The sequence below is a fragment of the Nelumbo lutea genome, chromosome 1 (genome assembly GCF_056320005.1).
Source record: "Nelumbo lutea isolate HS-2025 chromosome 1, American lotus-T2T, whole genome shotgun sequence".
In the NCBI taxonomy this organism is placed as follows: domain Eukaryota; kingdom Viridiplantae; phylum Streptophyta; class Magnoliopsida; order Proteales; family Nelumbonaceae; genus Nelumbo; species Nelumbo lutea.
Genome location: NC_142684.1, coordinates 8,193,045 through 8,219,357, shown reverse-complemented (window position 1 = coordinate 8,219,357; position 26,313 = coordinate 8,193,045). Strand labels below are relative to the sequence as shown.

General features: G+C 38.5%; 1 protein-coding gene across 3 annotated transcripts in view; it reads right to left on the bottom strand.

The window, feature by feature from the left end:
- BGLU42 (beta glucosidase 42) overlaps positions 1 to 23,052 on the bottom strand; it is an 82,060-nt gene extending 59,008 nt beyond the window's left edge. The window contains exons 1-4 of one of the 3 annotated variants that reach the window (XM_088971344.1): positions 22,997 to 23,052; positions 22,749 to 22,886; positions 13,222 to 13,288; positions 13,037 to 13,095 (exon numbers count right to left, since the gene is read on the bottom strand). In XM_088971344.1, coding sequence (XP_088827470.1) covers positions 13,037 to 13,095; positions 13,222 to 13,288; positions 22,749 to 22,790 — 168 coding nt within the window. In that variant the 5' untranslated portion in view covers positions 22,791 to 22,886; positions 22,997 to 23,052. Of the gene's footprint in view, positions 1 to 13,036; positions 13,096 to 13,221; positions 13,289 to 14,695; positions 15,164 to 22,748; positions 22,887 to 22,996 lie in introns of those variants that run through there. The other 2 variants (XM_088971260.1, XM_088971421.1) reach the window with 2 other exon arrangements.
- Between the last annotated feature and the right edge of the window lie 3,261 nt (positions 23,053 to 26,313).

Sequence of the window (26,313 nt, the reverse complement as noted above, 5' to 3'; positions counted from 1 at the left end):
GCTGAGCTTGAGAGGTTTGGGTTACTTCTGAATCAAAGGGTACAACTAGTTCTAGATCAGCCGCAAGCGGACAACGAGGTACAGGTAGCACAGGTGGAGCTCACTCTACCTCCTTTGCCCACACAGGTAGTTCACATGTCACTGGAAACTATGTTTCTGCTTCAGGTAAGGAGAAATCTCCTTGGATTATAGACTATAGAGCCTCAGAGCACATGACCCATTGCTCCACTATTTTCTCCTCTCACTAGCTCTGTTCTGGCAGAGATAGGGTCTCCACAGCTGATGGATCCCATGTTCCTATTGCTAGGAAGGGATCTATCAAGATTAATGATTCCATTTGTTTACCCTCTATCCTCCATGTTCCTAGATTGAGCACCAATTTATTATCTGTTAGTAGTTTAACAAAGAATTTGAACTGCTCAGTAATTTTTTCTCCTGGGCGTTGTATTTTGCAAGATCTGGATTCAAAGAGGACGATTGGGAGTGGTCGTGAAGTGAATGGAATCTACCTCCTGGATGCTCTCCCTCTTCACCAAAGTAATCACGTTTGCAGGGACATTGAGTCAAAATCTGTTGATCAAATTCTTTTTTGGCATAATCGTCTAGGTCATTTGTCTTTTTCTTCTTTTAGTTCTTTGTTTCCAAAACTGTTTGAGTCTGTGAGTCTGTCAAGTTTGAAGTGTGAAGGTTGTGAACTTGGAAAGCATTGTAGACACTCTTTCAAACCTAGTAATAAGAGATGTTCTTCTCCTTTTGATGTTATTCATTCGTATGTGTGGGGCCCTTATCATGTTCCCTCTATGGGCGGTTATCGCTATTTTCTCCTATTTGTGGATGATTTCTCTCAATATTCCTGAATTTACCTTATGAAATCCCGCGATGAAGTACCATCCTTGGTGAGGCAATTCCACCAGATGGTACTAACACAATTTGGAACGAGAATAAAGATGTTCAAATCTGACAATGCTAGGGAATACTTTGGGAGGCATCTTGCCTCATATCTGTTGGAGTATGGTGTTGTCCATCAGAGTAGTTGCTCCTATAGTCCACAACAGAATGGTGTTGCAGAGAGGAAGAACAAACACATTGTTGAGACGGCAAGAAGCATGATGATCACAGCTACAGTTCCGGTTCAATTTTTGGGTGATGCAATTCTCACGGCAGTATATCTAATTAACAGGGTGCCTTCTTGTATACTTGGATTCAGCACTCCGTTCAGCCTTCTTTTTCCTCAGGGGGAGATGTTTCATATTCCTCTAAGGGTGTTTGGGTGTGTTTGCTTTGCGCATACCATTGGTCCTTACCGTTTGAAGCTTGATCCCAAGGCAAAGAAATGTATCTTCCTTGGATATGCAAAATATAAGAAAGGGTACCGCTTCTATGATCCAGTCTTTGGGAACCGGTATGTTACTATGGACATTACCTTTTTTGAATCCATGTGCTTCTTCTCAAGGAATCCTTCTCAGGGGGAGTGTTTTGGGGAAGTAAGTCAGCAATCTATCCCTCTCCCAGTTTCAGTCCCTGTGTCTTCTCCTGTGTTTGACCACCACCCGATATCACCTACCTTGCCACCTCCTTTGCTTTCCGTCTCACAGCATTTCTCACGGCAGAGACTTCATAAGATGATTGATTCCACTATAGCGGAACTCACACCACTTCCTGTCGATCCCTTGGAGACTCCAGATTCGACTGATACGGATTCAGGTATTCCTCTTGATCCCACTACTATTCCAGTTCCCATTGGTCCTACTAACACTGTTACAGATAACCTTGATCTCCCTATTGCTCTTAGAAAAGGGAAGAGGAAGTGCACTGCTCATTGTATTTCACAGTACTTATCCTACAGTGGGCTTTCTCCTTCCTAGCATGCTTTTCTCTCTTCTCTTGATTCAGTGTCTATACCCAAGGGTGTTAGTGAGGCTCTCTCCAAACCTGAGTGGAAGACAGCTATGCAGGAAGAGATGGAGGCTTTGATTAAGAATCAGACATGGGAGATTGTGGACCTACCAGAAGTCAAGGAGACAGTTGGATGTAGATGGGTTTACACAGTAAAGTATAAGGCAGATGGAAGTATAGAGAGGTACAAGGCAAGACTTGTTGCGAAAGGGTACGCACAGACCTATGGCATTGATTATCTAGAGAGATTTGCGCCAATTGCAAAGATGACCTCTGTTTGGATACTCCTTTCTCTTGCTGCCTCATACTCTTGGCCCTTGTTTCAACTGGATGTGAAGAATGCTTTCCTAAATGGGGATCTGCAAGAAGAGGTGTATATGGATCTTCCAGCTGGTTTTTATGATAATGCTAAAAAGGGAAAGGTATGCAAGCTGAAGAAGTCATTATATGGCTTGAAACAATCTCCCAGAGCATGGTTTGACAGATTCAGAAAGGCCCTGATTGTTTTTGGCTACACTCAAACTCAATCTGATCACACCTTGTTTGTGAAGCGCAGGGGATCTTTGGTGTCAATCCTGATTGTTTATGTGGATGATATTGTTGTCACTAGGAATGATCTGAGTGAGATTGATAGTCTGAAGAGGAACCTGCATAAGGAATTTGATATTAAGGATCTTGGAGAACTGAGATACTTCTTAGGCATCGAAGTTGTGAGATCGAAACATGGAATTTTTATCTCTCAAAGGAAGTATGTCTTGGACCTTCTCCAAGAGACAGGGAAGCTTGGAACAAAGGCAGCTAGCACCCCCATTGATCATAACCATAGAATCAGTACATCAGAAGGTGAACTAGTAAAGGACCTTGGGAGATACCAAAGACTTGTGGGTCGGCTACTATACTTGTGTATGACAAGACCAGACATCTCCTATGCAGTAAGTGTAGTGAGTCAATACATGCGTGCTCCACGAGACCAGCACTGGAAGGCAGTTGACAGGATCCTTGCTTATTTGAAGGGACATCCAGGCAGAGGCATATTGTTTACTGATCATGGACAGTTGAAGATAGAGGCTTATACAGATGCGGATTGGGCAGGATGCCTTGATGACAGAAGATCAACTTTAGGAGTGTGCACCCTAGTTGGGGGTAACCTAGTCTCATGGAAGAGTAAAAAACAAACAGTTGCAGCAAGATCAATTGCAGAAGCCGAATATAGGGCCACGGCACATGGAGTTTCAAAACTTCTCTGGATCCGTTCTCTGTTAGAAGAAAACGGTGTACAGGCAGAAGAACCTATGATGCTATACTACGACAGCAATTAATATTGCCCATAATCTAGTCCAGCATGACCGAACTAAGCACATTGAAGTAGATAGACATTTTATCAGAAAAATGGTAACTTTTGGAGAAGTTTGTCTTCCATACATTTCTTCTGATCTGCAGTTTGCTGATGTTCTCACAAAAGGCGTTGCAAAGAATAAGCTGGACCATGATCTCCTCTTGTTTCTGACTTGGGGGTGTTTAAAAGTGTTGTATTATGTTACCTACTTCTTGTGAAAGGAGTTTGGAGCATTTTTTGCAAATTACAGTGGACTGTAAACTGGAAAACAGACCTGATTTTTTTTTGTTGTTTGTGATGTTCCTTTCTTCTTGGTACAAGTTGCTTGTGGGTTGTTATTTATTTTTTATTTTTTGATCAATAACACTTTCATTAATTCATCAATAGAAGATTTGCAAAAGGAAGACAGACACACTTATCTTCCAAGAGCAACACAGAACCTCAAGAAAAGGAAAAAAGAAAGAGAAAAGAAAGAAAACACACTAAAGTTACAGCTTGGCCCAAAAAAGTGAATCCCTTTCTATCCCTTGTTTAGCTAAACCGTCAGCTAGGGAATTAGCCGATCTTTTAACCCAACGTATCTTAACTTCCATCTCCCACACCAGCCACTTGAATTTCCTCCTCTCATTATTGTACTTCCATAAGCCATTGTGATCTTTAAGCAGCCACCCTATCACCACCTCTGAATCCCCTTCAATTAAGAATTTCCTGATGTTCAACTCCTTAGCTTTTTTGGACTCCTTCCACACTCATTACTGACTTAGTTTGTGTGCAACTTGCAATTTCACCCCACTTCCTCAACATGTCATCCACAATGTAATATGTGAAAAGCTCAAAAGATTTCAGCCACTGTACCGCCCTAGCTTGTGGGTTGTTATTTACTGTGTGTAAACAATGTCAACTGATGATTCAGCCATATCTTAAGTCACTGGAGGTCAAAATATAGTCAGTCCAGGGGCTGAAAACTGGGGTTTCCTAGTTGCTATTGCAGTCCTTGATGAACTGAAATATTTGGAGTGGTCCAAAAGTGTTAAACTCTATGTTGGGTCTAGAGGAAAACTTAGATACTTGTCTAGCGATATCCCTCAACCCAAAGAGGCTGGTGCAGCCCATAATAAGTGGGTCCATGAAAATTATTTGATCATGTCTTGGCTTGTAACTTCTATTCACCCCAATCTGAGAAAGAATTTTATGTTGGCTGAAACCACAAAGGAGATTTGGGACCAAGCTAAGGCTACCTTTTCTGAGCAAAGGCACTATGCTTGTATTTATCAGCTACCTGTTGAGTCCTCCAATTGTAAACAGGGGGAGAAAAATCTATCAGGTTAATTCATCTCTTACTTCCATGTGGAGGGAACTTGATCATTACCAAAGTGTTGACTAGAATAATGAATCAGATGCAAGAGAATACAAAAGGCTTGTAAATCAGCAGAGTTTTCACATTCTTAGCAGGTCTTAACCCTAGTTATGATCCCATTCAGGTTCAGATTTTAGGGAGCAAGGAACTTTCATCACTTCAAAAAGTGTACTCATTGGTTCAATCTAAGGAGTGTAGGAGGATAGACATGAATCCTCCAAGGGGGAGGAGCAAGTTGCTCTCTTTGCCAAGGGGGGTGGTGCAAATAAGAAGGGTGGTGCAGGGATGAAGAGGACTGAGGAAGTTGATAAAGACAAGTTAAGATGTATCCACTGTGGCAGACCTAAACACACTAAAGAGACACATTAGGATCTTGTTGGGAAGCTTCAATCCTTCTAGAGCAACCACAATATTTTGGGAAGAGCTCTAGCTCGGGATGCTCGGCTAATGTTGTTTTTGGTGGCTCATCCCAAGAGGGTCTCTACAGGTTCTAACCCTAAGGAGGGATTACTAAATACCTACGTAATCAGTTGGAAGAATATGGTAGGATTCTCTGTCAACTTGAGGAGACTTCCATTACTCCTACCTCGAGACTTCTATTACTCCTACCTCACATGTGTCCACTTCAGGTAACCAGGCCTCTGCATTTCATGTGTCTACTTCATCCTCCAACCCTTGGATCATTGATTCTAGGGCAACCAACCATATGACTGGTAAGCCTAATTTGCTTTCAGCATATCGTTTACTTTCTAGTATAGACAAAGTTAGGCTAGCTGATGGTTCACATACCACCATTGCTGGTCAAGGTGCAGTGCCCTTAAAGAATGGGGTTCTTATTCATTTAGTATAACATGTTCCCAAATTTCCCACCAATCTTTGTCTATTAATTGCACCATATGATCCTTGAATTGCACCGTAACCTTTTTCTGATTTTTGTGTTTTCCAAGATTTGACTTTTGGGAGAACATTTGGTAAGGGTCGTGTGGTTGATGGTCTCTACATTCTAGCAAGGTTTAAAATGTCAATGCCGGTGGAAATGTCGTTCATCCAAATATAAGAAACATGTCGGAAATGTTGGAAATATTATAAAAATTATAGGCATGGTGGAAACATTGTAAAATATGCAAAAGATAGAATGATATTTTATAAAATGATAAAAGAAGCATAGGCAGACCCTTGAATTATTATCTTGTTCCAAATCACTAAATAAAGCTAAGAAACTAAGGTTATAATACGTTCAAAAGTTACCATGTAAACCTTAATATTTAAATGGGGATGTCCATGGACCAGTTTTGGGTTGAACCTCGTCCAAGCCAAAATCATTTTGGTTGGATTGGACGGACCAACAAGACATTGAATTGGACCAATCTAGATTTAATGGTCCAAAGTATTTATTAGATTGGATTGGACCTGGTCAATCCGTAATGAATTCATATTGCATAGTGTTGGGTTAAACCAATATCTGGTCCATTGATAGAAGATAAGAATATAGGCATCAATGGACTAGGTTTGGGTTGGAAACAATCTAAATTAAAACAAATTTAAATAGATTGGACGATCCAAACATTGCATTGGATCGGTCCAAAATAGTCCAAAATATTCATTAGATTGGATTGGACCTAGTCCATTTGTAATGAACTAGCATTGGACTGGATCGGATTGGACCAAATCTAGTCCAATTGACACCTCTATCCATAAACCATCTTCCTTCCCTAACCATTCTATTACCACTTCTGAATCTCCTTCAATGATCAACTTGTTAACATTTAGTTCCTTTGTTGGGCACCATTCACTGTTCTCTGCCATGTCCCAACCCCCAAAGCACCTTCCCCTTAAGTCTTAAACTCTGCTCCTACCATTTATAAGAGATTTATCAGGAGAAACCTGTTAACATTTAGTTCCTTCCCTTTGCAAACTACAATTGGAAGATCAAGATCATCCAAGGAGAAGGCTCAACAATGGGAGGCATCTCATTAGGCTCAGTGATGAGAGGTATCTCATTTGTAGTGGGATGTAAAGGAGTTGTGGTACCTGGATCTAGAGCCATAGAGGAAACTGGAGTTGGCCTGGATTGCTGAGGACCGAAATCAACTTGTCTCCACCGCTTGTAATACACCCTCAACTCCCTACACTTATGATGTGGTTGAACCCATCTCACTACTCTCCCCCTAAGATGAAACTCTATGATGGTAAGGAACACCCTCAAAGAAGGTGACATCCCTAGAAACAAACCATTTCCCAGAAGTAGGTTCGTAGCAGCAATATCCCTTTTGATTTTATGTATACCCAAGAAAGATGCATTTGGAAGCTTTAGGATCAAACTTGGAACGATGAGGTCCAAGAATCTAAACAAAACAAGTACATCCAAAAGTTTTAAGAGGAATGGTGAACAAGTCCTTATCGGGATATAAAAGATTGAATGGAATTTTCATATCTAGGACTCGTGAAGGAACCTGGTTGATGAGATACACAGTTGTATGGATAGAAACCCCCCCCCCCTAAAAAAAAAAAACAAAAACAAAAAATGTATAGGAACATTGGAGTTTAGCATAATACTTTTACCTACCTCCAATATATTCCTATTCTTCCTCTCAACAACCCCATTTTGCTAAGGTGTACGGGGACAAGTACTCTTATGAATAACCCATGGTTAAGGAAGTATGAAACCAAAGGTTTTACAAAATACTCTTTGGCATTATCTGATTTGAAAACTTTGATTTTGACTCCAAAATGGGTCAGAACCATCTTATGGAAGTTTCAAGTCAAGGTAGGGACATCATCTCGAGAGTGCATCAGATAAACCCATGAAAAACAAGTATAGTCATCAACAAACAACAAAAAGTATCGGTATCCCCCCATAGCAATGATGTGATATGGTCCCCAAACATTAGTATGCACAATTTTATAAGGAATAGTACTTCTTTTATTGCTCAAAGAATAGGCTGTTCTACAATGCTTTACAAGCTCACAACTTTCACATATTAAACTCATTTGGACTGACCCAAACAAACTAGGAAACAAACTCCTTAAAGACCTAAAAGATAGATGGCCTAACTGATTATGCCAAAGCATAACCTAACTCACAAAGCGAGAAACAAGAGGCCTTCCAACTTCTTTATCTTCCCCATGTAGACTCCCTCCAATCAGGTAAACTCCATTCGTCTCACAACCAATCCCAAACACCTTCCTTGTCTCCATATCCTAAAAGACACATCGATTAGGGAAAAAGGTCACTGAATAGTTTTGATTTTTAGTGATGCTACTAACTGACAAGTTAGTACTAAGTTTATGAACATGCAAAACTGAGGAAAAGGAGATGGCATCCGTTAGTCTAATGTTTCCCTTCCCAAAGAAGGGAACAAGGGATCCATCAACAATGGATAGTATGTCTCTACCAGAGGATAAGCAATAAGTAGTAACCAAAGAAGATAAGCCTATCATGTGGTCAAATGCACCTAAATCTATGACCCAACAAGGTCCATTATTACTTGGGCCTGAAAATATTATATGCTAGCACCCGTGTACTTGAATGAGAAAATGTTGAAGTAGGAGTAGCAAATGTAACTGGTGGCTGAGATGAGGGGGCTGAAGTACTAACTTCACTTTCTAACTGAGTTAGAGCAGCTCGGATAGCAGCTAATGTATGTAGGGATGTGGCTCTTGTGCTGGATGAGGATACACCATCAGTAGTGATTACCACACTGGCATTCCCCTTTTTGTTTCTAAGCTTTGCTAGAATTAAATATGGATATAACTTCCAACAAGTATCCTTGGCATGCTTCGGCTTCTTACAATGTCACAAACTAACTCCTTATCCTCCTTCTTTATGCCCATTTCCTTGTCACCCCTAAATTTTGGTTTAACCACTACTAAAGTTGATTCCATAGGCTAAAACTATAACATAACATTTCTCCTACTTTCTTCACTATGCACTAGAGAATAAGCCTGAGATAAGGTCACACTATCCCTAGTGAGTAGTTGTTGTCTCACAATATCATACTCAGAATTCAGACCAACTAGGAATTCAAAATCCCTATTGGTTTCAACTTGTTTCCCATAAGTGTTTGCATCCTTCTGGCTTTGCCACTCAATAGTTTCCAGGTGATCAATTTCATGTCATAAAGATTTTAGGGTGGAGAAATAAACTGAGACTGGCTTCTCCCCTTGCTTGAGATTATTTACTTCACATTTCAGCAAATAGGCCCTAGCAATATTGAGTGGCTGAGAGTAGGTCTCCTTCATCACTTCCCAAATCTCCTTAGCTGTTTTTTTCCACAAGTAATTTCGGCTAATACGAGGCTGCATAGAGTTACAATGCCAAGTCATGACCAAATAGTTTTTCTTGAACCCCATTAGGCATATGAAGGGTCTTCCTTGGCTGGTTTCTTTACATCCCAATTCACATAACCTAACTTTCCTCTGCCCCCAATTGCCATCATAGCTGACTGAGCCCATTTCAAGTAATTAGAACCATCAAATATAACAGTAGTAATCTGAAAACTTTTCTCTGCCATGTATCCAGCCCCCAAAACACCTTCCTCTTGAGTCTTAAACTCAGCTCCTGCCATTTCTATAAGCGGTTTATCAGGAGAAACCAGTTTTCAGCAAGAAAAGACCCCAAAAGAGAAACCAGTTCTCACCCAGAAAAGGTTTGGAAGCTGAAACCAGCCTAGAAATCACCTAGAAAACAGTCTGGAATTCTGAAACTGGTTTAGAGTTCACCCAAAAAATGATATCAGTGAGGTCTGATTGTAGGGTTAAGAGAAAACCTTAGAGAAACCTCTGAGAGAACAGAAAAACTCTCAGCCGCACCTTCTAAAAGGGTCACGGTCAGGTCTGATCACAGGGTTAAGAACAAACCCTAGAGAAAACTCTGAGAAACAGAGAAAACCTCAGCCGCTTCTTCTAGATAGGTCTGATCTATCTATCATCGGTGTCAATCTCAAGAGAAAATAGAAACTTGCCCAGAAAACACTGGTCGCCACTTCCAATCTCAGTCTGAACCCTAATCTTGATCTTTCTTGTTCTTCTCTGATTCTTCCTGATTACCATACACTCTCCAAGCGTTCTATAAACTCTTGGAAACTGCTAAACCCTTCCGGTATCCTCCAAGAATCAGCCGATGGACAGATCTTGCTAGACTTCCAGCCCTAGGAAGTTCTCATGTAGTCAGCTGGATTAGACACACATGAGAAACCCTAGATTGGCTCTGATACCAAGTTCGCAAATCAGGACTGTAATCAGTCCAATTCTTGATGTAAATTTGACGAGAAAAAAAAAACAGAAAAGAAGAAGGGAGAGAGAAGAGAGAGAAGAGAGAGAAGAAAGAAGAGAGATGAGAGAAAGAGTGTGGGTTGACTTGAGTTGCCACCCCACTCAACTATTTATACTAACATTAAAATATAAGACTGCAATTACATTAATGCCCCTACTGCTTACATAAACAAATAACTAACAAAACTAACATTGCTAACAGCAACCTAACAGCAAACATAAAGCAGGAAATAACTAACAGCAGTAGTGGGGGCCACAATAAATAAAATAACTGACAGCAATATAACAACACTAATTATTGCTCTACATCTCTACAGAAAAAATCCACTTGATATATTTCATGTATTCTGTCTATAGCATTTACTAAAACCAAATTTTAATGAAATTTCACTGACATTTAAAACTATGATTATAGGTTAATCTCAAGGGAGACCATGAAATTTACCCATATATGCTTTGTTGTTTCGCATCAATGTGGAAGAAATTTTTGTTTGAATCAGTGGCTATTTTCTGTGATTCCCCTCACTATTCTCCCCCTACCCGACTCCCTTCTACTTCTCCTCTTCCTCTTAACTAATTTACAGGTTCACCAACAATAACTTCAGATCTACAACTCTTGTATAAATCAGTCTGCTACAAAATCCTCCATTCTTCAACTGCAAGTAAGTTCTTCCCCTTCCTGGATATAATTGTCATTAGAATTCTCAAACCCTAGGAGAATTCACAAGAAACCCTAATTTTATCCCTAACCCTAAGTTCCTAACCACTCCCTAATCAAATAGTCCCTTAGAGAACATCAAACCTAAAACTCCTTTTCAAAGAGTTCCTCTCAAATCTCAAGTTATCTCCAACTTTCACAACTACCATTTAAGATTCTGAATATGAAGGAACATTTGTCCTTTTTTTCTTTCTCTAGAAACTTTCCCTTTGGATCCTTAACCTGCATAATCCATCCTAGACCCCTGGACCTATTCCCATCTTTCTAGCACCAAAGACTAGCATGACACCCTACCTTTACCATGTTCTCTTCATTTTTTTCCTTTCTTTTTAACAACAACCATCCATTTTCAGAAACTGCCAAGTCTTAGTAGGAAGGTCAGACATTCTATCCTATATAAACAATGCTGCACACAGCACACTGTTATGCCAACAACCATGTAAGCAAGATGTTAACTCACCATACAAAAAGACCTTCACGTCCTTAAACTGTTTTTTATAGTGAGGAAAAAAATTATTAAAATAAAAAAGAGAATTTACAGGTAGCATAGAAATTTGCACTCAGAAAAAACCAGGCACACACAAGTGTCACTCAAAGAGACCATATAAAATTGGGTGTCTATACAGATTCTTCAAGCAGATCCAAGACAACCCAGAATTTATTCCCCAAAGAGGCTCTGTTAATGTCCTTAAACTCTTAGTGGACCATTATCCAATCCAACAAAAGGTATCCAATGTCAGAATAAATAGTTCTCCGATCTCTATACTTCCCTTCAAAGATAATGGCAATTCCTTTCCCTCCATAGGCTCTAAAAGATTGCAAAAAGGGATACAATACCAAAAGATTTTTAGTTTCTACTCCCATTAAATTGGAGCTACATGAAAAACGAACCCATTCAGGTAAAACAGATGGAATTATGGTCTTCTAAACAGAGAGAAGTAAGCCCATATAATGAAAACCACTCTAAAGAGAAAAAGATGACAAACATCCTCTTCTACCAAAAAAAATTCCTCCTTAGTTGTCACAGCTCTTACACAGTACACATATATTGGCCAACTAAAACCCATGGTTCTTCAGAACTCAGATGATTAATGATCAATATGCTTTCCAGTGGCACCAACCATACAAATACTTCACCCAAGGTGGAACCTGATTGTCCCATTGCTTCCTGACATTCAAATTCTCCAACTGGCCTCTGGTCAGTGCCTTGTAAAATGATCTCACATATGCTTATATAACCTTCAAATTTGTCATGATAAATATTAAAACCTTCTCTCACTTAACCTTCATTTACAACCATTTAACCACCTTAAACCAGAGGGCTTAGGAAAATCCTGGTTTCTTCCAACATCAATAATTCCGTTTTACATAATAATTAGAAAATTTGTTCACCCAACAAAATTTTTGGTGTAAAGATGAGGGAGAAAATACTTTGACTTCATAAAAAACATCAGGGAACAATTGTAGTTTTTCGTGAAAATGAAAATGGAATATAACAGACTGATACTATCACGAAAGATGAAAAATATTAGATGAAAGCATTATACGGAATTGATTTTGTATTATCTTAACTTGCTCTGAGTGGAAAAGGAAAGTTTTTGTGACATAAAGCAAATCACTTTGGCCACTCCCAAAAGGGGAAAGATCGTCCTATATGAGAAATATTAGATGAAAACATTATAAGAAATTGATTGTGGCATTATCTTAACTTGCTCTGAGTGGAAAGGAAAGTTTTTGCAACATAAACCAAATTGCTTTGGCCACCCCCAAAAGGGGGAAGATTGACCTATAAGTCTATAAGCTTCGCAAAAAAAGATAAGGGTTTTGTTAACATTCATGAAGATTAGTGAATATGGTAACTTTCACCATACATTTATGTCCAACCAAATTAATTAATTATGACTCAATGATTTCTGCATATGTGGTAAGTTAAAGTTTGTAAGAGGCAAATTATGTCAAAAAAGTCTATAAGCTTCTCAAAGATAGATAAGGATTTTCTTAACATTCATGAAGTTAGCTGAATATGGTAGCTTTCACCAATACATTTATGTCCAACCAAATTAATTAATTATGACTCAATGATTTCTGCATATGTGGTAAGTTATAGTATGTAAGAGGCGAATTATGTCAAAAAGGTCTATAAGCTTCTCAAAGATAGATAAGGATTTTCTTAACATTCATGAAGTTAGCTGAATATGGTAACTTTCACCATACATTTATGTCCAACCAAATTAATTAATTATGACTCGATGATTTCAGCATATGTGGTAAATTATAGTTTGTAAGAGGCCAATTATGTCAAAAAGATCATTTGTTAGTTCTGTTGGGTAAAAAGTCTAGTGAAGGATTAGCATATACACTACACATGGTGCATGTTAAAAACTCCCACTCATAATTCATAATATGCTTCCAAACAACATTTACAATCTAAATTGATAATAAGTGAAGTACTGACTCTGTAACGATGATAATGATCAACTGCAATGTCTCCATTGCTTCCATCTAAGATCTTGCCTGATACAATAAGAAAGAATAAAATACAATGGGGTAAGTTTTGTGGAAAGTACAGAACACAATTTTACCAAACCAAGAAAGAAATAATACTTATGCAAAAATCTCAAAGGACGTAAGTAAGAATACCTTCAGTGTGTGAAAAAATATCCCAAATACTGTCACCCCTGCCACCCTCGTTATTGGCTCCTTCAATCTATAAAGGGACAATGATAATGATTATATTCAAAAATACTGTGATCATTTTGTACTACTGGCTAACTTAAAAAATCTCCATTCCAAATTTTACATAATGTTTTCTACGAATTATTTAGAATTGACATCATGAGAACCATGGAGAAATCTCGACAACTGGGTTGAATTTCAATTTCCCATATCACAATTAAATGTAATTTTTCCTGCAGTCAGGGCCCATTACCAACATGTATCCAACTAAATGTTTCCAACCAACCGTAGCAGCTAAAATCATAGAACAGCTTGCCCTTGACAGAATGAGAAGTAGTTCAAGAAAGAAGCACAAGAATTGAGAAATTCAGCAGCCCAATAAGACAGGGACATGCATATTGCAGTGAAGTAAAAAACGCCTAGAGGAAGATATGCAATAATTCGGTTGGAAAAAGGGAGAAGAAGTTGCTTGAAATTGACAGATCTCTGTTTAATTCTTATACGGTTATTTGAATTTTACCAGACAGTCAATATTTTTCTGCTTTGAGTTGTTCGGAAATTCTAACTTGATCAGAATAAGACATTTTCCGGTAAGCTGAACAAAAATGCAGCACGTACAAGAACAGAAAGCTGACCCGGACAAATATGGAAGAGGAAAATCGATTTTTTTTTTCTTTTACAAAGAAAAACGAATTTATTTTTCATGGGGCTACACAACAGGGGTAGCCCATCCCCCTCCCTTAACACCCCCCCCCCAACCCTGGTGGCAGTGGGGTTTGATCCCAGATCTCTACTCCGACGAGTCAGAGATCCTACCAACTGAGACACGATCAGTTGGTTTTACATGAAAGTAATCTCCGAAAACAGGAACTATGGAGAAGATCAACTTCCTGTTGCTAATTTAAAAAGAAGGCAAACAGAGCTTTAGCAGACCCCAAGAAATGCCTATTACGCGATCAACACAGACATTTCCCCATAGATTGAACGCAAACATAACCTTGGTATAAATGTAGAAACAGCGAACAAAGAAATTAAACCGCACAAATTGAAAATTAATTATCAACACATGAAATATGCTATGAAAAATAAGCTAAGAATTGAGAAAAAAAAAATGAAACGTTACTAAAGAAGATCAATTGGTATAAAGAATCGAAGACATCAAAGATCAAACCGAAGCTTTAAACGTGATCAAATTTGGACTTGAAGCAACCAAAAACGGAATGGAGCTCCAACGGTTACAACCACAGGAGAAGAATGTGACGATTTTCAGAGATCATAATTGCAGAAATGAGATCGAAACAGACAGATAGAACACAATATCAGGATAGGATTCGTGTAGGCAACTCCAAATAGTTGGAATTAAGCCTGATTGAGCTGAGTGGAATACAGCGAAACAGAGAAACAGTGGAATAGATCCTCGTCAGCGACTCAGCGGTACCTGATAAGCAGATGTCGCCACACCGAAGACGAAATCGGGAGGAAAATCGCTGCGAGACACTTCCTTGGAGATCGTCTCTCCGTTGTCGTTCGCGGTCGCCATGGTTGATGGAATTGAACGAGAGTGTGATTGGTGGCAGGCTGGTAGTTGCAGAGTGATGACCTTGAAAGAAAGTTTCTTGGGCCTGAACCAGCGGCTTGGCACGTGACGGTCTGTTGGCTGTCGCGTAAGACCGTCTTACATTGCGGATAACGACTTCGGTATGGTAGACAACGGAGAGATCGTTCGTGGTCGCCATGGTAGATTGCGGATAACGACTTCGGTAGAAATGTCCAAAGTTCCCAACTTCATGGGAAAACGGATGTGGTCCCATGAGACCGTCTTACAGTCCCAGTCCCTTACAGCCGTGCATTGAAAATATTTCCCCATGGAAAACATACAAAGATCGAGATATTCCCGAACCGGATTCAGTCGATGCAAAACCCGTTCCAACAACCATTATAGCCATTCCTGAGAATATCATCCCATTAGAGGCCAACAGCCTGAGAGGATTTCCGTGAATTCGACGTTACCATGAGAATGGGTACATTAGTAATTATATATTAATTTAATTTTACTAAATACCAAAGCATAGGTGAACTGCCCACAAATGTGCCCATCCCACAAATTGTTTCAACAGCCAAAATTAACTAGCACAAAGTAAGGAGACTTGGAAAGGCTGTTAGAGCAGTGTTCGAACAAGCCTCGCACTGACTGAAGCTGATCTCGACTGCAACATCCTGTGAGGATGATAAAGAGCTTTCTGTTGGGAGCAAATACGCAGTCCAAACTCCCAACACAAGTGTGCAAATTTATTGAATTTGGATTTTTTCCTTTCAGAGCACGTCTCATACCGTTATGAGATCTGCGCTCCTCACAAATGGGTGTCTCACAGACACATCCACCGTGCATTAGGAACATCTCCCGTGAATAATAACCAATAAATACATGAGATGTTCCCAATGCATGATAGGATGTGCGTGTGAGGCACAAGATGTGTGGAGCAGATCTGATCTCCCTCATACCAACATCAGTGCAACACAGCTGTGCACCGGGAATATCTTCCCATGAATGAAAACATTGAAAGTAGGGAGATGTTCTTAGTTGCACGCCTTCAATATGCTGTGAGGTTGATGTGAGGCGTGCTCTATGAGGAGAAAATCCAGTCTCCGACTTGGTTATACTAGCAAATTAGCAAGTAAACCAGGTTGAATAGAATTTTGGTTTTGGGTTTTGATGTCATTTTGGGTCCAAAGTGGAAAGAATAGATTTTAGGGAAAAGTAGGCCCATTTAAGAAACCTGACTCCCAGGCCAGTCCATACAGAATCTAGAATAACAACCAAGCTCAACTTTGAAATTGTAAGAAAGATTCCCACGCCAACTTAGCATCTTGCTTTTCCCTATGAGATGTAACAAACATTATTGGGGTTGAGAAGAGAGTTTTAAGATTTTCTTTTCTTTTTGTGCAAAAGAACGATCTTGTTAAAGTAAATGATAGATTTTATTAAAGAAAATTAAGGCATTAAAGGGTTTGTTATGACTTTATATTTTTTTAACAATTTAATTTAAAAATAGATAACCACGTCTAAAAATGAGAGAATGATGTCTATGCAAGCTTTGTGATGAGTAGAACTGTTCATGGGCCGGGTTGGGCCGGGCTCGGGCCAGGCTTTGACTTTTTATTAATAGAAAAATGTTAGGCCCGAGCCCAAGCCCGGCCCGACCAACGGGCCTACAACTTGGGCCCGAGCCTGGCCCTGATAAAAAGCCCGAAACCCAAGCCCAAGCTCAAAGCCCGACCTAATAAAAGAAATTCAAATTTTTCCCTATTCAAATAGGCATTATCTATTTTAATTCAGATGTTTTTTCCCCTATTTAAATGAATAATGGACCTACAAATGAATCAACAACCTTCTCAAATCAAAAAATTTATTCAAATGGACATCACTTAGGGTTTTTATTTAGGTTTAACTATAGGTCGGGTCGGGTTTACTTAGGTTCAACTATAGGTCAGGCCGGGCCGAACCGGACTCGAGCCAGGCTATTTTGGCAAAGCCTAAGCCCGGCTCAAATTTTATGCGGGCTGGGTTTTTTTGCCCGAGGTTAAGCCCACAGGCCAAAAAGCCTATTCAAGCCCATCCGGGGGTTAGGCCGGGCCGAGTTGGCCCGTCAGGCCACCCGGCCCATGAACAGGTCTAGTGGTGAGAGAACCCTTAAGGTTGGATCTAAGCTAGGTTCCTTCTAAACTTAACCCAAACCCATCCAATGTAATTAGTAAATCCCTTATTTAAAAAAGTTTCTAGAAATACAATTAAAGCAAATGCTTTAAAATATTTTGTTCATATAAGCAAAATTTAATTTCTATTTTGTCAATCTTAATTCTGGAGTTGCCCTTACGTCTTATGCTTGAAGTTTGAACTCCCAGATATAATATAAATAATATAAGATATATTTGCATTAGAAGGCATTTTATTGATGAAGTTGGCGTGAGGAGAGATATTCTTATGGTATAGTGCAATGTGACGTGAAATTGGTGTGAACATGATGTGAGGTCGTGTGAAGTTGGTGTGAAAATGATGTGAGGTCGGTGTGTGGTGTATGTGCATTGAAGATTTGAATGTCTCTTCATGGTTAACATCATACAACCGGATGTGGATGTGCCGTTAGGATATGAGGTTGGTGTAAGGAATGCTCTATGAAGAACAAGAGTCCAAATCAGATCCTCACAAAACACTCCTTACACCAACTAGGGGTGGCCACGACTCGATTTACACTGAGCTCGAGGCTAGTGAAGCTCACGAGCCTAATATAATAAATAAATATATAATTTCTATTTATATATATATAAATATATATACATATATTATAAATTTATAATAAATAATTTATATTATATATAATAATATTTTTATTTTTTATGTCTATAATTTTTATAATTCTTAAACTTTTTGTATGTAAAATAAAAAATTACTTTTATATACATAGTTTTTATTTTTTAGAAAAAGCTTGGCTTGCAGTCGAGCTCGAGCCAAGTTGAGTTCAAACTTATGAGCTTTTGAATCGAGTCAAGCTCAAGCTCAAGCCTAACACTTTCTGCAAGTTGAGCTCGAATAGCCAAGTATTCAGCTCGACTCGGCTCGAACCCACCCTTAACACCAACCTCATACCATGTTCCAGCTGCATCGAGAACTTGTATGTTATTACTCATGGGAGATGTTCCCAATTCGAATAACAGATCCTAACTCCCTTTTCTCTGTGGACTAAGGAGCAAGTCCCTGTTAATGTTCACTGTGACATCTCACATCCCAAAATTTCAGCCCAAGTAAATCATAGGCCACTGCGACATCTCACATTCCAAAATTTTAGCCCTATCCCTCTTTTCTCCTTTCATATTCACCTCTACCACACAGCTCTTATCAAAATTAAACTTCAAATTAGACATTTTTTTATGAATTTCAAATTTGACATTTTTTCAAATAATTGCACTAGTCTCTTTAAATTTCTGACTTACCTCACATCCTCCCCTTCACAGAATAAAATTGTCATCAACAAACTGAAGATGTGTGATAAGCAACTTGTCTCTTCCAACCCTCCACCCCCTCACTAAGTTCCTCGAATCTGCCCTCTCTATTAGTTTCCCCAACACTTATGCTATCAAAGTAAAGAGAAATGGGGAAAGGGGGTCCCCTTGTCTAATTCCCCCCGGTAGCTGGAAAATGATCCACTACAGACCCATTCACTAGGATTGAGTAATGGCCGGTCTCAATACATCCCAGGATCCATTTGCACCATTTTACCCCAAAGCCAAAAAAGTCCATCACTTGCATTAAGAATGACGAATCTACCATTTCATAAGCTTTCTCTAGAGCTAACTTACACACAATCCCTTTCTTCTTTCTTATCCTTAGATCCTCCACACACTCATTAGCAATTAAAATTTGATCCACAATCTGTCTATTTCCAACAAAAGCCCATTGATTCTGTGAAATTGGATCTAGAAACACTTCTCTGATTCTTCTAGACAAGACCATAGCAATGATCTGGAAGCACTTCTCTGATTCTGTGAAATTTGACATCAATCTGCTTGGTAAACTAAATTTCCAGGAAAAAAAGTTAGAACTAAATACTAAAAGTAATGCTTTATCTATCTCAAAAAAAAATAGATAACCTTTTAGAAATACGAAAAATGGAGCATTTTTGGCATCAATACATTTGGTAGACTAAATTTCCAAAAAAGTATGTTAAAGCTAGCTAAATACTAAAAAAAAGAATTGGTAATAAATAAAAAATAACTTTATTAATATAACAAGAGAAAGATACAAAAAAAGGTGAAAAGCTATCACCCAAAGAAGAAAAAGAAACTCAACACCCTCCAAAATTCATTTGAGGTATGATCCCATTCCCTACCCAGACCCTCACACATGGAGGTGTCAATTGGACTGGATTTGATCCATTCCGATCCAGTCAATGTGAGTCCATTACAAATGGACCATATCCAATAAAATCCAATGAATATTTTGGACCATTTTGAACCTATCCAATTCAAAATGGGTCATGTGCTCCCCCGTGAGCTTAAGTAGCTCATCTGGCCCAACTTATTTTCTTCTTATTGGCTCTCCATTTTTGGGCGCGTACATTTCGATAGCCCAATTTCACTCTTCCTTATAGTCCCCGCATGATCACTTGATGTAGATGTATCATGTGACAGGCCCTGGGTGCCCAAATCCACCATATCAGCTCAATTTGACCTGACCCCTTCAGTATGCTGTTTGAATTCCCATTCGAACTTTGATTTTGCAACGTATGCAAGAAATCAATAGCCCATCCTATCAATACTCGGGCATATGATCTGCCACGTGCCATGTCACCTGCTTCTCTTGAATCCAATGTTGCCTGACCCTTCTATTCTTCAACCCCTTTGTCTTCCACCCTACGAGCCTCCTTCCAGAGAGCAACTTCAACATATGTTGTCAACCAAACTGAGAAGCCCATATTATCTGCAAAGATTTTAATCTTCCTAGGGATCTCTTCAGGTTTTACTCCACTAAAGCTTATAGCCAGAGTGAAGATCAATCATAGAGAAACCACCTAAGCAGCCATTGCAAATTGAAACAATTGAGACAAACATTTCTTCCTTCCACAGATGAAAAGGAAGCCCCAGTATTTGAATAATATCTCCATCTTCTATACACAAACTCTGCATTAGAATATGAGCACCATCTGGAAACAATAACATTATCCGCATCAACTTTAACATTCAAAGTTGTTGCTTCCACAGTATCCTGCACCAAATCAACAAAGGCCACTTAAGACCCAACCCATCTATTATAGCTTCTACTATTTCCTTTCAATCTTGTGGTTGTTCATTTGTCTCAACTACCAGCTTCTTTTGCCAATCCCCTTTCACCAGGTTTGATACCTTCATAAACTTAACATTCTCTTTTCATAATGATAGATGGGCTTCTAAGGAATCAGTTTCTCCCTATTTGTTTCTTGCACCACTTAGTCATTTTGACTGCCTTCAACTTTCTTTGCAGTTTAGAATACTTCCTTAGCACTCTATAAACCTCTTTCAACACTGCACCTTTTCTTTGTTCAGGGAAGCATACCACTTGTTTTTTTCCTTTTCCAAAATACTCATACAATATTTTGTTTCCTTTCCACATCATATTTTCTTCCCCATTCTGATCTTGGACCCTCCCATTCAACCTTTCCTGAGTATAAAACCCCATCCACAAGCTGTTGGAACCACTCAATTATCTCGTTCCCTACCAGCACTACCAATGTCATGTTCTGCTCCTTGACCTTCAACGCAATTGTCCCATTGATTTTGAAACTCTTGAACAAGAACCTCTTTGTTTCAACCTTCAACTATCTTCTCCACCCTGCCACTTGATTGAACATTCTTCTCCATGTTGGCATGCTATGGTGCCTGGAATACTAAAAATAACATCTATATCTATCTCAAAAAACCAAATTAATTAACCACAGGTAGGACCACAACAAATCCATACTCAAGCGAGTCAACTAACATCAAGTAAAACTCAGAAGTCATTGGCAGGGCCACAACAAATTCATATTCGGGTTAGTCAACTAGGATTAAGTGAACTCAGCCTACAAATGCCCATTGAACTCAAGAAGGATGCAATGAAGTGCCTTGAAAAATGAAGAATCAGTGATGACCTTTTTCTAGTTCTCTACAGCCGAGTGTGAATAACCATCCAGAAGCAATTTATTCTTATTCTATAGCATCCTGTTTTACTACTTTGAGAAGTTCATGCTGCATTGAATTGGTGGAATAAGGTTCATTTAGTTAACCCTAGCTAGTTGGGGATAAAACTTGAGAAATTCTAGGTAGATGTAAATTTATAATTAAAAGTAGGTCATAATGTGCTTTGCTTGTTTAACGATTTGGGATATGGATTAATGGAATATCAGATAATTCACCTAGACTGCAAACTTTGTTGGTTTAAGTAATCCACAAGAAAGTATGAAGCTTTAAATGTGAGGGCAGCTGCACAAGGCTTGATCATGTAGATGATGTCAAATTGCATGAGTGTACATTTATTGTTTACCATTACTTATGGTGACTTATACTTCTGATTTTCAAGTAATTGACGAATTTTCATGAGCACTTGCAAAAGCACAGTTTAGGTGACGCAATATTATAAAACAAAACAAAAAAAAAAAACACATAAATGTGCCTTGGAAGATTAGCCGTGTGTGTGTGTGTATGATAAACCCTCAATTTAAACAGTGAGTAGCTCCATAGTTGTCAAGGCAACACCTAGGCAACAAGGTGCAATTGGAGACTCACCTCGCCTAATCGTCAAGCAGTTTTGTACATTGTGTTATAAAATACTTTATTATTCTTAATTTTTGAGATTTTAATTATAAAACAGGCATTATTAAACTAAAATATTCATTTTGTGTGTTTATATACTAATTTCTTTTTATTATTTTCTTATTTGTTAGGGTCTAATCAATACAAAGATTGCTAAATTCTGTATTGAACCTTCAAAGACTTGAAAACCTGAACCAATAAGGAAGAACTTAAAATTTTGTCTGATCAACACATTTTCTTCTTCCACCTTTTCTTTTCTTATAACAGAAATAGGGGTTCAACCCCTATGTTTTTTTAATTTTCTTTTCTTTATTCTTTTTTTCTTCTCATGCATATGTTGATTTTCTATACTGTAACATGAACTTTATACTTTTTCTTGTGAAAATTATGGATAATTATTAAGGAAATATGGTTATGGAACCTAGGGAACTACCCTAGAATATATGTTTTTTACCTAAAAAAATCCATCACCTAGGCCACTAGGCACCCCCTGTCACCTAGCCTCACCTTTGCGCTTTGAAAACTATGAGTAGCTCTAATGTTGAATATGTCTGATCCAAGCTAGCAACTTAAGGCCTTGTAATGGTTTGTTTTACTTGTCTGAAAGCTATAGGTAGGGTCAAGGTTCCTCATTTACATGTAAATTAAGCCAAATTTTTCATTCCATGTTTTTTTAAAAGCATAACCCATTAAACATCTATACATCTTTTACCACTCTGATTCTTTATACAATACCAAGTACGTTAGATTGGATTTTTTAGTCATATTTTTCATTCTTGAAACTGTAAATGAAATTGTCCGTATCATACTTTCTGTGAATACATATTTACAAACTGTGGTTAGGTTCCCTATGGTAAGGGCCATAAGGCACATTAGTTCCTAACAAGCTCTGTGAAGGAATGATATTCTGACACTGTAATCCTATAGTTTGATGGAGTGTAAACATTAAACCAAGGAGGAACTTCTCATTTGTAAGCTACGCCATCACTCATCAATCATGAGTATTGCGGGTTTCAGCAATTCCAGCTTACATTGTCAAAACCACCAATATTCAATACAAATGCTATAAATGCTTATTTTAATCTTGGATTTCTGTAAAACATTTTGTAGAAAATCTAAATTCAAAGAAATGAAGGGTTGAAGAAGCAAGACTATGAACAATTTAATACCTTAGGTGAGAGTGACCTAAATTGATCTTCTGTCAAGTTCATAACATCAGGGAAAACTATTCACACTCGTATCACAATGAAGAGAATGAACTTTCACCATCTGCTTTGCAATTCCAACATTCATGAATACCATCATTACTGCCTCAAGAAACAGGAATTCAGTGAAAGTGAAATAAGCTGTACAATACAAGTCGTCTACTTATTTTGTTTGATGCTCTTTTACATGTTAACAACTTTATGGTCCTTACCTTAAGATCAATACCCACAACCATGGCACCACTTTTCATAGGCCTCAAAACTTCTGACTGGCTACCTGTATTAAAATAAACAGAACATGGGATTAACTGGAATAGATATACAAACTATAACAAAAATAAAGCTAAAAGAATATACATAAGATGAAATTGGCACCTGAAACCTAGCACCAGGAGCACATTCAAGGTCGAGGACAGATGTGAAAAGTTTTTTCAGTTTGTAATTGCCCCTGCATCTGTAGTAGCTGCTCTTGAAAGGAAAGCACTGAAAAAGGAAAATAAATTATTTTTTTCCTTTCAAAGTGATTGTATGAAAAATAAGTAAAACCAGGAAAAGAAAAAAGAAATAAAGCCAATAATTGTGAATGCAGACTGTGCCACATAGCCCAGATGTTGGGCTCTCTCTATAGAAGAAGTTGGTTGTTCCTACCCCACTTGTCTTCACCTCAACTGAAAGTCTGAAACTATTCTCTTTTCCTTCCATAGTTTGAATTAAAAAGTGTTGGCATATCTTCTCTCTCGAACCAGAGAATGTACACTTCTCCAGTTTCTAGTCTCAGTCTGTAACTGGTGTCCCAAAAGACACAAACTCCCATAGATTGGAAAAACAAAGTATAGGATGATAGAATTGGAAAAAAATTAGCATCCAATCTGATCTAACAGAAACATGCTCATCTTTATTAATGGGTATAGACATTTCCTTAGTTAAACATCTCTCCTAAACCGCCACTCATTAAAAAATATATATTTTCATGGTGCAACTGTACCCCCAATGGCCTTACAAGGGAATTATTATTGGTCCATTTCTCCAATCAGTCACAGAAAATAATAAAATGAAAATTTTAAAAGAATAAAATTCTGTTGAAAATTAAACATAATTACATGACCCTTACAAATTAAATAACCCTCTGATTCTCCCTCCCTTCTTATAACACCTCACTGTCTAATTGTCAATTTCTCCCTATCATCTCTTATCTGCCCCTCTCCCTCTCCATCCCCCTCTTGCTCTCCCTCTGTGCCCCTCTCTAATTCCCCATCCTTCCTTCTCCCTCTCCATCTCTCCCCTAAAATTTATAAACTTTCAGCATAATGTAGAGAGGAAACATAAACAAAGAACAAATAGAAGAACGTAAAAGAACAGAACATTCTCCTCAAAGCCATGGTTTCATCAGCTTCAGTTTAAAGAGTACACCTAGGATCCTATTCTACACATGCATGGCAATACTCAGATATTAACCCAATAACCAAAGGCAACCCACTTCATATTGTCATGGTTAAATATTCTTTTTATCTTCTTTCTTAACCGCAACAACATCCCAGAAGGGCTCAAACCAAGCCTGGAGAGCATGTTTCAAACAGCAACCACCAAAGAATGATCACTACAGTAACCAGGAGGAGCCTTCATGTAAACGGTCTCCTTTAATTGACCATGAAGGCAGGCATTCTTAACACCTAGCCACTCAATGGTCCAAAATTGGATAGCAGACAATGCTAAGAAAACATTAACTACAGTGATCTTGACAACTGGGGCAAAGGTTTCTTCATACACATTAACTATAGCCTTGGGAAATTAATTGAGCCTTATATCGATCAAGGGATCCATCAGATTTTAGCTTAATGGTATAAATCCAATGGCTCCCAATGATAGAAGCATCTAAAGGAGCAAGCATAAGATCCCAAATGCATAGTTCTATTGGCCGCCTCTGCCCAAAATGAAGGTGGAGCATAATATTCCTATAGAAGTATCCTCACAACACTAAGGACATGACCATTCATGCGTTCTGCTACATCATTCTATTGAGGAGTGTCTGGGCAACTATGTTGAGATTGAATGTCATAACTCCTCAAGTAAGCCTAACAATCACCATTTGTATATTCTCCTCCTAACCAAAGAATACAAATATTAGCCTTGAACCGAACTTGTACCATATGCTCAGATTTGTGAAAAAAAAGGTAAAATATAACTTTTGCTAAGGCACAAGTAGTACACCATCTTTCCCCAAACCACAAAGCCTGAGTATCTCTAAGAGGAAGCTCCAGCCCACCAAGTCATATGCCTTTTCAAGGTCTAATTTTCAGGCAAAACCCCGTCTCCTAGATCTCCTCATGTCCTCTACTACACACTCATTTGCTATTAGGTTTTGATCGGTAATTTGCCTACCTTATACAAAAGCTCCTGAGCGTGGCTAATGAGGGATGGTAAGACCCTTTTGATCCTCAAAAAAAGCATTTTTTCCAGAATTTCGTATATACTAGTCACCAAACTGATGGGCCTAGTCTTTAGGTTGCTTGGCATCAATCTTTTTAGGAATAAGGGCTAGGAAAATGGCATTAACTCCAAGGTTGATAACATGTCTTTCTCCAAACTCCTTGAAAACTGAAAACAAATCCTCCTTTAATATTTCCAAACAATCCTCATAGAACGCCAAGGTAAAACCATCTGGCCCTAGAGCTTTTGATCTATCCATGGAAAAGACTGCTTGTTTTATTTCCCCTTGCTCAAAATCTCTTTCCAACCATCTCACGCAGTTTTCCTCCAAACTAGGCCAATCTAAATCTTCCAAACATTCATGGGGCAAAAGAGGTCTTCTCAAAATTGACCTGAAATGGTCCACAAAAAGCCTTGCTATCTCTTCTTGATAATGAATCACTTCTCCATCTATCTCCAATTTAGCCACATAACTTTTTCTCCTTCTCCCATTAACTACTGTACAAAAATATTTGGTATTTCCATCACCTTCCTTAATCCACTTATGCCTACTAATGGAAAGCAAGTTAGGAGGAAATTTAGGAACATGCAACACATAAAAAACAATCAGGCCTTGGGGAAGGGGTATCGATCCTAACCTGTAATGGAAGAGAAAGGTTCGATCTATAAACTTCTGCCACCCAGATCACTGCTTTGACACCATGTTTTAACTCTAAACTCGTAAAAGAGAAGAGAATGAGAAGGGGAGAAGAGGAGAGGAGAGAACAATTGGAAGTCGAAGAAAAACTTGGGCTATCGGTGCCCCTCTTAATATTTATAAGTATTAACAGCATTACAATAAAAAGAAATAAGAAATTACATAAATACCCATAGGTCTCATACAACATAAACTAAGAATAAAATAAAACAAAAACAAAACTAGCAGCTTTAACAACACAACCTTTTGTATCCCCCCTATGGGTGGCCACAAGCTGAGCTTCTCACGAGCTATTCGAGCTTGGTTCGTGAAAAGCTCGGCTCAACTCGATTTAAAAGGAGCTTCGAGCCTGATATATAGTCTCGTTTGCTAATCGAGCTGAGCTTGAGACCAATAAAGCTCTGC